This window comes from Lactuca saligna, chromosome 9, assembly GCF_052625555.1.
Source record: "Lactuca saligna cultivar CGN05327 chromosome 9, ASM5262555v1, whole genome shotgun sequence".
NCBI lineage: Eukaryota > Viridiplantae > Streptophyta > Magnoliopsida > Asterales > Asteraceae > Lactuca > Lactuca saligna.
This window is the reverse complement of record NC_136425.1, coordinates 174,885,273-174,902,479: the sequence shown is the minus strand read 5'-3', so window position 1 is coordinate 174,902,479 and position 17,207 is coordinate 174,885,273. Positions and strand designations below refer to the sequence as shown.

Below are 17,207 nucleotides of genomic sequence, written 5' to 3'. Positions count from 1 at the left end.
GTGAACTTTTGAGATTATTTTTACCCAACAGATAAAAGTTACAGCCATTGACTATCAGCTAGTTTTGATAAACATCAAGAATGACAGTTATGTGGTAATTGACAGCAATTTCCAATTCTTCAAAACCAAGCACAAATCATATTATAGTAAAAACTCAGTATTAACAAACCGCTTTTCAAACAAACAAATCATCCATCATGTTAAACTTTGGTATCATTCTCATAGTAAAAACTCAGTATTAACACAGCAAACCTCGCACACACACACACATGCATATAGCAACAGTTACTAAAAAAAGAAAAGAGTCAGGGGGTTATCCTCTGTGTAGCAGCAACTTCTTCACCAGCAAGACATCTTCTTCTTCTGCATATACATATACATACATTCTATTAGCAACCATTTATTCCCAAAACATAATAAAAAAACAATATATAGAAACATAAAACAACTTACCCTGAATTTTTTCTCCTCTTGGCCATCAATGTAAGCAAGCAACTCTTCTTGCCTCATTAGAGCTTCATGAAGTGCCTGCACAAAACCAACCCCAAAGTTCATTTTTACCCATAATAACAACATACTTATAGGTAAAGAAGTGTAAGTATGTTGGTATTATGGGTAAAGAAATAGAAATGTATGTATGTATTTTACCTTTTTGGTAGCAATGAGTTCAGCTTCCAAGGCATCAACGCGACAAACAGCAGCATTTAGCAGTTCTTCTTTCTCATAAGGCATCTCAGATGGCTTTGCATTGAGAGTGTCAACTTTATCTTCAAGTTCACCTAATCTTTTCATAACAGAAGAAACAACTTCTGCCTCCAGTACAGAGGGAACAGCTTCTTCTTTAATGGGTGGCAATGCCAACTCCTCCTCTGTGTTGTTTTGGGATGAAACCTTTTTAGTCACACGGTTGACTGTTGTATGGAAGACTGTGAAAAGGCTCATCAACAAAGCCATAACAAATGCCAACACTCGACCATCAAGTCTTTCGCTTTTCGGTGCCCTTTCAGCACCAAATTCCAGACCTACCCCTGTATATCAATAATTTATTATCTTCTATTCTTGTATAAAATAAAAAAGTATAAATACATCCCAAGGGTTTCAACATATTTGTATACTGAATTAGGTGTTAAATTTGCCCAACCAGACACCATTTTGGAGCTTAGACATTAAAGTCACAAACTGAGCATAATACAAAATGACATAACTAACCTCTTGTAACAGATTGCTTTGGCATCGATGCTTGTTTCTTTAATACAGAGTCAACAGCTTTATCAACCATGGGAACATACTCATCATATCCAGAAAATTGACCAGCATAACTTGTCCCTCCAATTACCTTAGACTATATTATATTTATATACCAAACACAACCCAATTGTTAATAAAAACAAATCAAAAAAATAATCTATAAATCAAATTTCACCACTTACTTCTTCACGAACAGGAGTCAACCTAAGATGAGAATAATTCATTATTGCTTTCGGGGATGCAATATCATCAGCTTCTGATCCTGACTCAGCTGTTGATGTATCACTGCTTCTTAGCTGCTCAAAATAATTAAAATTTTTAATTTTTTTTAAAGGAAAATAGCATTTTTTTTTTTTTAAAAAAAACTAACCATGGGTAACTGAGGTTTAGCATAAGCAACAATTTTTCCTTCACTGTTTAAAACTTTAACCACCTGTCTTGCACGTCTTGCTTCACTATTAAGAGCCAACTGAATAATAAAGTCAACATGTTACAACAAAACTCTAGGAATATATAAAAGAAAGTAAAAATAAATAAATACCTTCATGATTTCAGGATTCTTCCATGGCCCTTTATCAGATAAAAGACAACCCCCTTGATCTGCACAGGTACACGTGCCACCCAAAAATTCCGGCAATTCACTGTAAAAAAGAAAAATATATGTTGATTAAACATTTTTTTAAACGTTTATGTTATATAATAATTAGAAAACATATATTATTACCTGGAATCAATAATCTCAAGCAATTTATTCTGGTATTTGCATCCAAGAACCTAAGAGATCACCAAACAAAAAGATTAATTCCCAAAAAGTTTATAAAGACAAACTGAAACTTGTTTTCAAGAGTATAGTATAAACATACATGAATCTTTGAAGTTGTTTTAGGATCCAGAAATGACTTTACAGTATTCCAAAGCAATCTAAAACCGGGACCCGCGTTGATAATGAACATTTGATGAAGTGTCTGGAAATTTGTGGTGTAGAAAAGTTAATCAAGAACTGCAATAATAGTAATACATAAAGTATATTAAATTGATTAGTAAATAAAAGGTTGATCTTACTTCAGGGTAATTGTCACCATCAATTTTTTGGAGTCGCATTATGAGCTCTCTAGCACTCTTGGTGAAGTTTTTTAAACCCTAAAATATTACAAAATGTCAATTAGTATCTATTTGGAGTTATAGATTTGCATAAGGGGAACAAATATGTTACATACCACGCCTTGAACATCCAAGATTGTTGTGCTTGAATCTATGTGTCTTTTTGCAGCAATTGAACAAGCGGGAAACTTAAAAGCAAAGCTTTTTTCAAACTCGCGTACATGATACTTTATGTAACGATCCATGCTTGTAACTTGCATAAGCTTGTTAGGGTCAACTTTCCCCAATCTTTCAATGTAAACAGGTCTTCCCTCTTTGTCAACTCCATGATTACCATGTGGGTAATACTTCATAACTTCATCCAACTCTTTAAATTCAAATTCCTGAAAGAATTTCAAATTTTAAATACAAGATGAGAAAACAACACCAAGTTGTGGATATAGTTAAGGGTAAATCACAGCAAATGAGAAAGTAATCACCTCAATGATTGTGTCAGTACCAAATTCCTTTCTCCACTGGATCATATCAGCCCACATATGCTTTGCTTTCTCGATATCAAACTTCCTAGCTTTTAAAAACCTAATAAGACATAGAACATGATCAATACTCATGTATGAAACATTAAAGATAAAACAGAAGAGAAGAATACCTTAACATCATATGATAGTCATCAAGTTTTTGTGGAAGTAATTCATCTAAAACGAGTGATTGTCGAAAAGCATCAACAGCTCGTAGTTCTTCAGCATCTCGGATGTCTTCAATGGAAACTGAGCTGACTCTACAGTCGCTCTTTCTTCTACTGCTTTTCTTCTTGAGAGAATGTTTGAACTTGCTAGATGCATTAAGTGCTTTCTTTTTCAAAGAACTGATTCTTGTCCTTCTTTCATCTTCAGAATTTTCAAAATCAGATCTTCGTTCTCTTCTGTCTGATCTTTCATGTTCTCTTCTGTCTGATTTTTCATCATTGCCTGATGACCCCTCAAAGCCTAATCATATCAACATGGACATCAGATCATAAGAAGTGAATACAATACCTCAACAACATCCCAAGCCCCATTGTGTCAAGTAGAAATCAACAGCACTAATTATGTAAATCAAATCCAGACTCGTAAAGTAATTCAAGTAACATTATTCAAACTCTAGCAAAAGAAACCCTAATTTTTCACCCAAAATAACCTAACACAGTTTCAATTCAATCAAACACGATTTCACATCAAGATAAGCAACTCACATTTCGAATATTATCAACGATGAACTTAGAACCGAAAGAATCATAAACTTACAAGGTCTCGCAAATCGATCTAGTGGTCCAGACATCGCTTCACGATTACCAAGAAATCACCCGAGAACTAAAAACGCCGTCTCTCGTTAACGCTTAACCGTCAAAGAACAGCTGCATTGCCATCAAAACCCCTAAAATCAAAGCTGAATTCAACTAATATCAGAAAATGACACAGCAGTAGTAGTTATAGTTTGTTTACCTACAAAGAAATATTCCTAAATCTCCGCGAATCACGAGACTAATCAGACGGCAATGAATGCAAAGCGGCCGACGATGATCTAAACCTTCACGGATGAGCTGCAGATGGCATTCATGGCGAATAAGATCAGTTATTCAGTATAAAATTGTAAAAATATATCGCCAGACGTAACGACGGCGATGAGAGAGAGAGAGAGAGAGAGAGAGAGAGAGAGAGAGAATAAGGGTTTTGGTTGAGGATAGAAGCGTTGTGGGGCCATGTGTGTCCTTTTGATACGTGAGGAGGCCACGTGGCAAAGATAGGTAAAGACTGTGATGTTTGGGCGTCGGTGGTAAATAGTAATTTTACTGTTTTACCGTGCTTGTTGTTTAACTGTTTCTGGGTAATGATTCAGGAGCGTAGGGTGAGTGAGTGACAGTCTGGAGTGTAGATGGTCAACGATGGAGTACACCATTCAAGCACGTGTAAGCTAGATTCCAATTTCGAAGCTTTAACAATTTACATCTTCGATTTATGTAGAAAATCAAACCATTATTATATATAACTATCATTATATATTTTATCAAACAAATTAATGAAGAATGAAACTTCTTAAATTCTATTGAATCAAAAACAGGAGTTGAAAGAATGTCTAACTAAGATAACACATAATTACATCTTAACCTTTATACTATAGCTATTTATAATTCTAAGCCTCTAATATTCTCCTTCAAGTTGGAGCTGAAGAATAAATATTTTGCAGACCCAACTTGTTATAAAAGGTAAAAGCTTCGAACTTGGCAACGGTTTGGTAAACATATAAACTAATTGTATAGCTGATCGAATTGGAAGCAACTTTATAGTTATATTTTCAACTTTTTCATGTATGAAATGGTAATCAACATCTATATGTTTGGTGTGTTCATGAATTGGAGGATTTGTAGCTATGTGGATTGCAGCTTCATTGTCACAAAATAATAATGTAGAATCAACATTTTTCATGCTAAAATCTTTGAGTAATTGTTGAAGCTAAACAATTTCAGAAGTAGTGGTAGACATGGCTTTGTATTCAGCTTAAGCTCAAGATCTTGAAACAGTCGGTTGCTTCTTTATTTCCCATGAAATGAGGGAATTTCCAAGAAAAATGCAGAATCCAAGGATGGATTTCCTTGTGTCTTTACACGTGGCCCAATCGGAATCACAATATCCTTTTAGATGTAAAGAAGATTATTTTGAGAAAAATAAACCTTGTCCAGGTGACACTTTTAGGTACTTAATCAGATGACAAGCCGCTTCAAAGTGAGGAACACATGGACCGGACATGAATTGTGACAAACATTGGATTACAAAATATATATATATATATATATATATATATATATATATATATATATATATATGTGTGTGTGTGTGTGTGTGTGATATTTAAGTATAATAATCTTCCAATGAGCCGTCTATATTGTGAAGGATCAAAATAAGGTGCTCCAACATTCTTTTGAAGATGAATTTTAAGATTCATGGGTGTGTTTTTAGGCGTGGCAGCTAAAAAACCTGCATCTTTAATAAGTTGTAATGTGTAATTTCGTTGAGAGACAAAAATACCCTTCTAAGATTTTGTAATTTCTAACCCTAAGAAATATCCCAAAGAACCCAAGTCTTTTAATTTGAATTGATTACTCAATTGTTGTTTCAAAAATTATATGCCTTGTTTATTTGGACCCGTGATGATTATATTATCAACATAAACAAGTAATGCCACATAGTCATCTCCGGTACCTTTGTAGAACAAAGAGTAATCAGATTTGGATTGAAGATAGCCCAAAACTAGCATGAATTGAGAAAACTTGTCGAACCATTATCTTGAAGCTTGCTTAAGTCCATAAATGGATTTGTTCAACTTACATACCATCTTTGAACCATTGTGTTCCTCCTGAATTTAAAAACCAGGTGGTATGTTCATAAAAACTTCTTCTTGTAATTCTCCATTGAGAAAAGCATTGTTCACATCAACTTGAACCATGTCCCACTGTTAAATAGCTGAAATGGCTAAAAGCATTTTCATAGTTACAAGTTTAGCCACCGGAGAACATGTTTCAAAAAAATCAACTTCTTTCTGGTTAAAACATTTAGCCACGAGTCTAGCCTTGTGTCTTTCTATGATGCCATTGCTTTTATATTTGAGTTTGTATACCCATTGGCATCCAACAATATTCTTATTCGGTGGTAAGGGCGTTATGGTCCATGTATTTGTAAGTCCCAAATTTTGCTTGATGTGTCAATTAGATCCACTTGATGGTGCAAAATCCCAATAAAGTGGATGATGCAATATCAGATGGAGAAGAAGGAGAAGAAGGAGAACAACAAGAAGAAGATGAATCTATGATGTATTGATGATAAGATTGATGCTCCAACACAACACACACATTCTTCTTCTTTCTAACTCTCTCTCTCTCTACAATATGATTACGAATGAAAGCCCCCTTTACTCCTCACCCTTAGGAATGGCAATGGGGCAGGTTCGGGGCGGGGCATGGATTCCCAAACCCGCCCCGATAACTTTCGGGTATCTTATCGGGGCGCCCCATTGGGTTTCGGGTTTCCCCGTCGGGTTTCGGGTATCTTATCGGGTTTACAACAACTGATAACGAAATTTTTATTCTCTTTTAGGGTACCCCAATGTCTTATAAAATATACATGTTCTAGCAACTCTTTGAAATTAAAAACATGATGCATCACTTTAATAAAATAAACTGGACGTTATATAAAAAATTATTTGATTTAAGTTTTGTTTAATACGTCAAAACACATAAAAATGATCATTAACACCAGATTGTTAATAACTAAAAAAATTATCCACGATAAGTATTTTATATTTGAACGTGTACAATTAACAGCAAAATTTTTTGAACATATTATATATATATATATATATATATATATATATATATATATATATATATATAATCGGGGCGGGGCGGGTCGGGGCGAGGATAACCCACTCCCTGCCCCGAACCAGATAAAAAACCCGATAACGACCCGTTACCCGACCCGAAATGATCGGGTTTCGGGTTTTTTTGCCATCCCTACTCACCCTTATATATATATATACCGCAAACTCAAGGCATAAACCCAATGCTAGACCGAAAACACATGGGTTTTCGGTCCAAGCTACAAATAAACTAAATATTATTTTCTGCCCAAGATTAAGAATAATAAATACTTAGAAAAACAAAGTATAAACCATATGCTTGACCCAACAATCTCCCCTTTGGTTTATAGCTTTATTTTCTTTAGCCCAATAAACTCCCCCTAAGAATGTAGTTGGATTTTCTTGTCAATCTTCATTTGGAGTTTGGCTTCAGCTTTTTGTCTTCTATTATTTCACAACTTCAAGATGATAAAATGAATCTTCTATGTGAATGACTTCATCTTGAAGGGATATGCTTTTCTTCAAGATTTGAGTTTTTGAACGCACGTTGGGTGTGGAGGCTTCTGGAAAAGATTATTGAAAAATTGCACTTTCAGCTTGAGAATCTTTAGAGATAATAACAGAGATATTGAATCTTCTGGATCATTTCAGCAAGTTCATAGATAACATCAATTTGATTGAGGAGGCTTCAATGCAATCTGTCACATAATCTTCAAGTACAACTTCACCTTGCCTCTGGGGTTGAAAGATTGTATGTTAAAAGAATAATCTTCATTTCTTGTTCCTTCGAATGAGAATTCTTCGACAATCACGGATGAATCTTTTGCTCAAAAAATCTCGATATAGTCTCCATGAGTCTCATCTACATCTGAATTCACTTTTCAAGACAAATAAAAAATTGAGATACAAACAAAACTAAAAAAAACTTAGCACACATTAATTTTGAATTTTTTTTATATTTTTTGAAAAAATAAAACAAAAACAAAAATATTTTTGGAATTTTGATTTTTTTGGAAAAAATAAATAAAACATAAATAATACTATTTTTGGATTTTTTTTTAGTTTGATTTCAAAATTTTTAATTATCCCCCTTAAATTTGTTCATAGAGGAAAACTATGAACAAATTTAACAAAAACAAAAATAATAGCCAACTTTAAAACTTTTGGGATTAAAGTTGTCAGACAATTCAATATCGTTTATCAACACACTTCATGTTTATATCTGGTCAATCACTGGTATTGTGGTCCACTTAAACACAAATGATGTTGACAAATTGGATAGATGATAAGAGACAAGTCATTGTGATTATATTCCTAAATAGACCATTTGACTGACGACGACCAACTATGACAACCCGAACCTTTTTTCCGTTAAAATTAGCCAGATTCCGTTAGATAAATTTTGAATTTTTATTTAGTTCTGTCAAATTCGTATGGTTTGGAAAATCATTTAAGTTATATAATTAAATTTTATATAAGAGTCGGAACCAAAATCACGCAAAAACCTGAGTTTCTTCGAAAATCAACAAAATTTGGTCTGATTGATGCTCACTACCGTGAACCTGATCACGGCCGTAAACCATTCACAATTGGGTGGACCCCACCACCAACCATGAACCCAACCTATATATATATATATATATATATATATATATATATATATATATATATATATGTGTGTGTGTGTGTGTGTGTGTGTGTTCTTACCCCTCATTTACACTTTTCTGGTAGAAAACTCATATATTTTCTCTATAATCTTCCAACCGCAAACTCTAGATTTCCTCAATTTCTTCCGAAAATCATCAAAAATCATCTTTGAGTGTTGTTGTGGAGCCTCTAAAACGCGTTTTTCACCGAAATAGCAAACCTCTGTTGAAGGGTGTACGCTCGTGAACCCTTCAAATATTTAAACCTTCAAGGGCCAAAATCTGTTCACGACCGCAACCCATTCGAGGACCGTGAACCCTTCAAATCCTCACCAAGAACACTAAGAACCGTTCACGGCTATGAACCGTGTACGGCCGTGAACACTTTGGAAACCAAAACCCTCCATTCACTTCATCAGTCTCGGTAACATTCCTTAACCTAAAGCAAGTGTTTTCCAACACTATAATTAATGGTTTCACTAATAAAGTGCATATACGCGTTTAATTATTATTAGGATTCCGTTAAATCTGTGTTCAACAACTCAAGGGTCCTCATTCCAGTTTCACAGCCCGACACTTTCACACAACCATCAGTGAGTTCATACCCCTACACTTTTACTATTTTTAACGTTTTCAGGGGGAATACAAGTCAAACACAAATGATTTCTGTGAACTTATACCAAAGAATTTCAACACCTTTAAAACTTATGCAATTAATACAAACAAAAGATTTCCCTATTTTATTAAATATTTAGATTTTTTTATCTCTTTTGTAACATGCTGAGCATAAGGGATGTTTTGAAACTTACAACCAAAATTGTAGAGTTTTCAGATCAATACATGAACCAAGTACATAACATACATGCAGACTATAATAGGTATACTTTGGGATTTCAATACACAGTTTTACAATTTCAGAGCTTATACATTAACAAACATATAAACAATGACAAAGTTAGTTTATAATATACATTACTACTTTCGGATTTCAAGAAAACATCACTAAATAATTATTTAAGTATAATTATTATTACTCTACAAAGTATGCAAAAGGATTCAAATACAATAGAATAATACAAACTACACGTAAATTAGTTAATATAGGATTGTGAGACATCTCTTCAATTTCACCATCTGAGGTACGGAATAAATCTTATCATTTAGTGTAACCAAAGTCTCCTGGAGTAAGAGCGTGAGATTTTGTAACGACCCGTCTCTGGTATGTTGCTTTTATATTATTTATTTTAGAAGTTTGCAGAGGGACTCGACGAGTCTATGGCCCGACTCGTCAAGTAGAGTCGTGATCTTGAGCAGCGTATAGATCGGCGACTCGGCGAGTCGGCCTGCCAGGTAGAAACCCTAAATCCCCGGGTTTGCACCCTATTTAAACCATCTTATGAGCCCCCAAACTTGTCTCCTTCACCCTCAAAGCATTATTTAGCAAACCCTAACCATTCCATTGAGTATTTGAGCATTTCTTGTGTAAATCTTGAAGTTTTGAAGATAAGAAGGAGGCTATATCCAGAGGAGAAGAAAAAGATCCAAGTTCTTGCACCCATTTCAGAGTTTATTGAGGTAATAATCGGATTCCTCCTGTTTCTATGATTGATTCTCCTTTATAAGCATATTTAGCCCATTTTATCCATTCCTTAGCTTGTTCATAGTAGAGAAATCATATTAGATTGATTAGCTTTCGGATCTAGCCATGTTTCAGTTCCAAAAACGTAGATCTATCAACTTTATGGAGCCATTTTGCATGATAGCCCTAGATCTACTCTTCCAAGTGCCTTTTTAGCCTTTATATCCTTTTGTATGCATATGTACACGTAAAGTTGGGAATTTTACGTGGTAAACCAGCCTTAGGAACTCAGATCTATAAATTGTATGCAGTGGTTTTGAGCAGAATCGAGTTTTTAGTAATTGCATGCATGTGACTCGGCGAGTCGAGTCGCGAGTCCCCGATCCTTCCCCTTTGAGTGATTCCGAGTGGGGACCAGTGAGTAGTAGAATGGACTCAGTGAGTCGGAGGTTAGACTCAATAATGGAGGGACTCGATGAGTTGTTCATGCAACTCGGCGAGTCTAAGACAATCTTCATGGATCCAAGAACAACTCGTCGAGTTGTTCATACAACTCGGCGAGTCGGATGCAGATAGCCTGAATTTTAGAATCAAATGGGAACTCGTCGAGTTTAAGCCATACTCGACAAGTAGCAGCGAGCAGGGTTGAAAAATGAGAGTAGGGACTTGGCGAGTTGGCGGCCTAACTCGGCGAGTCAGGTCAACTGTAAGTTGACTTTTACCAGAAGAGTTGACTTTAGCCAGGGGTAAAAGAGTCATTTTACCCCAATGCAGTTATTAGTATTTTGATTGAGTGTATTTGTGGAATTTTAGTCGGGGAGATACCGGAGCAGCAGCAGATAGCTTCCAGAGCCATACACTCAGCAGCCAGATCACGAGGTGAGTTTCCTTTTCAGTAGGAACGGGTCTAAGGCCACAATGTCGGCCCGTATAGCTAGTAGTAGTTTCCGGACTTTGGTCCGATGCAGATTTTAGTATGTTTGATGCCTTCGTGGCTCAGACAGGATTTATGTGTTATGTGTTCCGGGTTACAACCCGATGCAGTATGCAGTTTATGTGTTCATGCTAGTTGATATGTTTATGCTATGCTATGTTCAGTAGTTCCGGACTTCTATCCGATGCAGTCAGTTCCGGACTTCGGTCCGATGCAGTTAGTTCTGGACTTTGGTCCAATGCAGTTAGTTCCGGATTTCGGTCCGATGCAGGAGGCAAGGCCTCAGTAGTTCCGGGCTTCGGTCCGATGCAGAGGGCAAGGCCCTGGTTAGTTCCGAGCTTCGGTCCGATGCAGTGGGCAAGGCCCAGTATGTGTTTATATGTAATGTATGGTATGTGGTAGTTTGGGGGAGCTCACTAAGCTTCGTGCTTACAGTTTTAGTTTTGGTTTTAGGTACTTCCGCAAGCAAAGGTAAGAGCTCAGGTTGATGGCATCGCGTACACCACAGTTTCAGTTGTCGTGGGAGATGTTTTAGTTTTTCATAAATGTGATTTGATACAGTCTTGACACAGTTTACATAACACTTTGCTATTAATTTGAGATATTGATGTATGAGTTTATTTTATGATATTATCTTAGTATTTTAATAATTGTTAAACAAAATTTTTTTTGGGTCTTATTTTGGGGATGTTTCAAGTTGGTATCAGAGCCTTGGTTTGTGGGATTCGGATACACTTTCGGGTGTGTTTGAAATCAAACTAAGGAAACGATAAAGAGTTTCAAAAGAAAAACATTTTGAAAATGATTTTGGAAAAAGAACTTAGAAAGAAGAAGTGTTTTTATAAAAGGAAAATGGTGTGGCGTATGCGATCAACCGAGCTCAAGTAAGTACTCCCAAATTACCCATACAAGTTATGTTATGATTGCCAGTTTTAATTTCAGTAGAACAACATGCTAGAATAGGACAGGATCTAGGAGGATGCCTTATGTGTCTGCTATATGTGTTTCAGCTTTTCGAATTTTGCATGCTAGTATTGAGTAGACAATAGTAGGATAGCCTGTTAGGGTTATGCTTGATAGTATGAGCTTAGCATTGTATGCTAGTACAGTATCTCGTTATGAGAATAGATTTGCTTGAATAGTTTCCTGTATCCGAATGCTGCTTGCTTTGTGCTTTGTGGGACTCTGAGTGATGGGAATTAGCCATTAGGTGAATACGTCACATCATATGTGATCAGGGTTGGATAATCTCAGAGTGTTGGATTTGGCCCTATTGCGCAACTATTGTTTGAGTCTAACCGTTGTAGGGACGAGTCTTTTACTCGAAGGATTATCTGAGCCTCATTACATGTGATGGTATTCAGGTAATGACTAATTAGCATTACAAGGAGGCCTTCAGCAGCTGAGGATTGTTTTGAATGGAGTTAGAGATTTCCTCTAGGGCAAGCCTAGGATGAGAGTAGTAGAGATCAGTAGTAGTAGAAGTGACTTGGTGGAGTCAAGGCAGTTCTTGAGGAAAGTACGGATAGATGTGGAAGGTAGTATGGGCCCGTACTACTAAAAGCAGAGGATCCGTACTCGAATCAAGGAAGGCTGAGACAAGACCAGGAAACTAGTATTGGTAGCAATGATCCCTTGAGATATTCCAGTTTTTCTGATGTTGCTATGATTTGTTTCAGAATGGTAGTTTTGCATTCGAGGCCAACAGTCGACAGTTCAGGTGTCGGAGGGGGATCAGGATCAGGATCATGCCCGGAGGTCGAGCAAATGGATGAGCAGACCAGAGAGTTTCTTTCTTATGAGGTTACTCGTATCATACTGGAGCAGACTCCTGTGATTTTTGGTTCGATCAAGGAGGGTATTCTAGAGCTGATGGATGAGAGATTGGGCACCTTCCGTGCCGAGGTGGCGGCCATGATGGGGTCGCACACACTTACATTCAGGGAGTTCAGGGCATGTGGAGCTCCAGATTACCACGGGGCGCGGGACCCCATAGCGAGTACCAGGTGGTTGGCGGATGTGGCCAACGCTTTCCGCACGAGCAGGTGTCCCGAGGGGGACAAGGTTAGATTGGCATCCTGTCTTCTGAAGGACAGGGCACGGGATTGGTGGGAGGAGGTCGGACATACCATTGGAGATGATGCAGCGTTAGATGCCATGACCTGGGCTGATTCTCCACCAGGTTCAGGGCGGAGTTTGCACCGGTTATCGAGGTGCAACAGTTATCCAGGGAGTTTCAGGACCTCACCCAGACTACAGAGACCGTGGCGAAGATCACTGCCAAATTCCGGGAGAGGGCTCTTCTCGTTCCTCAGTATGCAGCCGATGAGGAAATGAAGAAGGTCCGTTATCATGAGATGCTGCAGAGCGATATTCGACAGTTGGTGAGCCGGTCCAGCTGTAAAACGCTGGATGACATGATTGTTAGGGCTCTGGAGAGGGAGATTGACCTTTAGATGGAGAAGAAGAGGAAATCGGAGGCGGTTTTGGGTACAGGCAGTTCGGGTAAAAAGCCCAAGGTTTCAGATCACAGATTCAGGAGTCAGCAGAGCCACAGTCGATGTGGCAAGTGTGGGAGATTTCACGACGGGGTGTGCAAGGCAGGGAGTTCCGGCTGCTACAAGTGCGGTCGGATTGGGCATTTGAGCAGGGATTGTACGGGTCCTGCTACCGCTATTGCAGCATCAGATCTGATTTGCTTTCAGTGCAATCAGAGGGGACATAAAAAGTCCCAGTGTCCGAGTTTAGCTGCAGCAGGGAAGGTGGTTGCACCTGCCCCTGCTACTTTGAGGATCACAGATGGCCGGCAGGGCCGAGCAGAGGCACCAGTGGCAAAGAGTATAGCTTTTCAGATGACAGCAGAGGAGGCGCGAGCGACTCCTGATGTGGTGACGGGTATGTATCTTCCCTTCATCTCTATATTATTATTGATTATTGCTTATGGTTATATGTTTTGTATAGGGTCGTTCTCTGTGAACAACATTTCTGCTACAGTATTATATGATTCGGGGGCTACCCGATCGTTTGTATCGCTAGCGCTTAGCAAGAGATTTAGTAGAGCTCCAGGGGAGCTGGATTGTCCACTAGAGATCGAGATAGCAGATGACAGGACTGTGAGGGTCGCCAGGGTGCATAGAGGATGTTCTCTTCAGTTGTTCGACGAGCAGTTTTCGGTGGACTTGGTCCCTATTCCCCTGCGAGGGAATAAGGTTATAGTAGGCATGGACTGGTTGAGTCCAAATTAGGCAGTGATTGATTGCGAGTTACAGCTAGTGAGGGTTCGCACTCCCAGTGGGGGAGAATTAGTGATTCAGGGTGAGAGGCCACAGTGTGGACCAGCTTTTTGTACAGCCGCGAGGGCGAGGCGCTATTTTCAGCAAGGTTGCGCCAGTTATGTAGCTTATGTCTTGGATGCCCGGGAGAAGGGCAAGGCGACAGTTGGCGATGTTCCGGTAATGCGAGACTTTCCGGATGTATTCCCAGAGGATTTACCGGGAATACCTCCTGAGAGACAGGTCGAATTTGGGATCGACCTAATTCTTGGTGCGGCTCCAATAGCCAAGGCACCGTACCGTTTAGCTCCCCCTGAGATGCAGGAGTTGTCTACGCAACTGCAGTAGTTGCTAGACAAGGGTTTTATTCGGCCGAGTAGTTCACCTTGGGGAGCACCGATCCTGATTGTGAAGAAGAAGGATGGGTCGCACCGTATGTGCATTGACTACCGAGAGTTGAATAAGGTAACGATGAAGAACCGTTACCCCATCCCGAGGATAGATGATTTGTTTGATCAGATTCAGGGGGCGTCTTGGTTCTCCAAGATCGATTTACGCTCCAGATATCACCAAATGCGAGTTAGAGGTGAAGATGTGCAAAAGACTACTTTCAGGACCCGTTATGGTCATTATGAGTTTGTGGTGATGCCTTTTGGGCTCACTAATGCTCCAGCCGTATTCATGGATCTCATGAATCGCGTATGCAGACCGATGTTGGATCGGTCTGTGATAGTATTCATAGATGATATCTTGGTGTATTCCAAGACTCAGGAGCAGCATGATGAGCACCTGAGGGAGGTGCTAGAAGCTTTGAGAAGGGAGAGACTTTTCGTAAAGTTCTCCAAGTGTGAGTTCTGGTTGCGTAAGGTGCAATTCCTTGGTCACCTCATCAACCAGAAGGGTATCTTGGTAGATCCGGCCAAGATTGAGGCCGTAATGCAGTGAGAGGTCCCGAAGTCTCCATCCGAGATTCGGATCTTCCTAGGTTTGGCAGGGTACTACAGAAGATTCATTCAGGATTTCTCCAAGATAGCAGTACCACTCACTCGACTGACTAAGAAGTCGGTGGTGTTTTGTTGGGGGCCTGAGCAGTAGACGGCATTCGAGACCCTCAGGCAGAGGTTGTGCGAGGCTCCGATCCTTACCCTGCCAGAGGGAATAGAGGATTTTGTAGTCTACTGTAATGCCTCAATCACAGGTATGGGAGCAGTATTGATGCAGCGGGGGCATGTGATAGCTTACGCCTCGAGACAGTTGAAGCCTCACGAGACTAACTATCCTACCCATGATTTAGAGCTGGGGGCAGTGGTGTTTGCCCTCAAGATTTAGAGACATTACCTTTATGGGGTCCGTTGTACCATCTACACGGATCACAAGAGTTTGAGATACCTTATGGATCAGCCGAATCTAAACATGAGGCAGAGGAAGTGGTTGGATGTGCTGAAGGATTATGATTGTGAAATCCTTTACCATCCAGGGAAGGCCAACGTAGTGGCTGACGCCTTGAGCCGAAAGGTGACAACAGCCCTTATCAGAGACTTATGTCTGAGGATGACAGTGATTACTCTGTTGTTGGAACGGATCAGGGAGGCTCAGGTTGAGGGACTCAAAGAGGAGAGGCAGAAGTGTGAGAGGATAGTGGGCCGAGTAGCTTCGTTTGATTATGATAGTCGGGGGTTGTTGACCCTTCATGAGAGAGTGTAGGTACCGTACGGGGGTGGAGTACAACAGGTGTTGATGGACGAGGCTCATAAGTCTCGATTTTCCATCCACCAAGGGGCGACGAAGATGTATAGAGATCTTCGACCCGATTATTGGTGGCCCTGCATGAAGCGGGATGTTGCTTGGTATGTAGAGAGGTGCCTGACCTGCAGGAAGGTCAAGGTAGAACACCAGAGGCCTCATGGCAAGATGCAGCCGTTAGACATTCCCGTGTGGAAATGGGAGGACATCACCATGGACTTTATCACCAAGCTTCCCAGGACCGCACGTGGGGTAGATTCGATTTGGGTGGTAGTGGATCGGTTGATGAAGAGTGCTCATTTCATACCGATCCAGGAGAGCATATCGGCGGAGAAGTTAGCTGATATCTATGTGCGGGAGATAGTTGCACGTCATGGAGTGCCGGTATCGGTGGTGTCAGATCGAGACGTCCGTTTTACATCCAGATTCTGGAAGCGGTTTCACAACGAGATGGGTACTCGTCTCCATTTCAGCACCGCTTTCCACCCTCAGACGGACAGGCAGAGTGAGAGGACGATTCAGACTCTCGAGGACATGCTCTGGGCATGTATCCTAGACTGTGGTGGTAGTTGGGATACGTACCTACCGTTAGTGGAATTTTCGCATAACAACAGTTATCATGCGAGCATTGATCGACCTCCCTTTGAGATGCTTTATGGGAGGAAGTGCAGGACCCCAATTTGTTGGGGCGAGGTTTTTTAGCGAGTCATTGGGAGCACGGAGGTGGTGCTCAAGACGACCGAGTTGATTCAGCAGGTTCGTAGTAGATTGCAGACTGCGCAGAGTCGGCAGAAGAGCTACGCCGACAGGAGGCGTTCAGACTTGGAGTTCCGAGTAGGCGATATGGTCCTTCTGAAGGTCTCACATTGGAAGGGTGTCATCAGGTTTCGGAAGAGGGGCAAGCTGGGCCCCAGGTTCATTGGTCCTTTCAGGGTTTTGGCCCAGGTGGGTCGGGTTGCTTATCGGTTGGATCTTCCGACAGAGCTTAGCCAGATCCACAACACTTTCCACGTGTCTCAATTGAGGAAATGTTTGGTGGATGAGTCAGCAGTTGTTCCCTTAGAAGATATTCAGGTTGATAGCAGCTTGAATTATGTTGAGAGGCCGGTCGCGATTATGGACCAGAAGATAAAGACCTTGAGGAACAAGGTAATTCAGCTAGTGAAGGTGCAGTGGGAGCACCGAAAGGGGTCTGAATGGACGTGGGAGGCTGAAGATGAGATGAACGAGCACTACCCAGAGTTATTTGCAGATTCAGCCGTAGCAGACTTCGAGGACGAAATCTGAGTCAAGTG

The 17,207-nt window shown here is 39.9% G+C and overlaps 1 protein-coding gene across 5 annotated transcripts; it reads right to left on the bottom strand.

Moving 5' to 3' along the window:
* Window positions 1-115: 115 nt before the first annotated feature.
* Window positions 116-4,044, bottom strand: LOC145014487 (phosphatidylinositol/phosphatidylcholine transfer protein SFH6-like). 5 transcript variants are annotated; one of them, XM_078972866.1, is made up of 15 exons: window positions 3,831-4,044; window positions 3,633-3,762; window positions 2,999-3,335; window positions 2,829-2,928; window positions 2,466-2,732; window positions 2,311-2,388; window positions 2,112-2,213; window positions 1,973-2,022; window positions 1,790-1,889; window positions 1,619-1,717; window positions 1,431-1,544; window positions 1,210-1,342; window positions 649-1,028; window positions 454-528; window positions 116-363 (listed from the first exon to the last, which is right to left on the bottom strand). In XM_078972866.1, the coding sequence occupies exons 2-15, from the start codon at window positions 3,664-3,666 to the stop codon at window positions 340-342; spliced, it is 1,893 nt and encodes a 630-aa protein (XP_078828992.1). In that variant the 5' UTR covers window positions 3,667-3,762; window positions 3,831-4,044; the 3' UTR covers window positions 116-339. The 5 variants fall into 5 exon arrangements, with proteins under 5 accessions (XP_078828992.1, XP_078828991.1, XP_078828993.1 ...); XM_078972865.1 differs by having other exon boundaries at window positions 3,633-3,774; window positions 3,835-4,044; XM_078972867.1 differs by having other exon boundaries at window positions 3,835-4,044.
* Window positions 4,045-17,207: the final 13,163 nt, after the last annotated feature.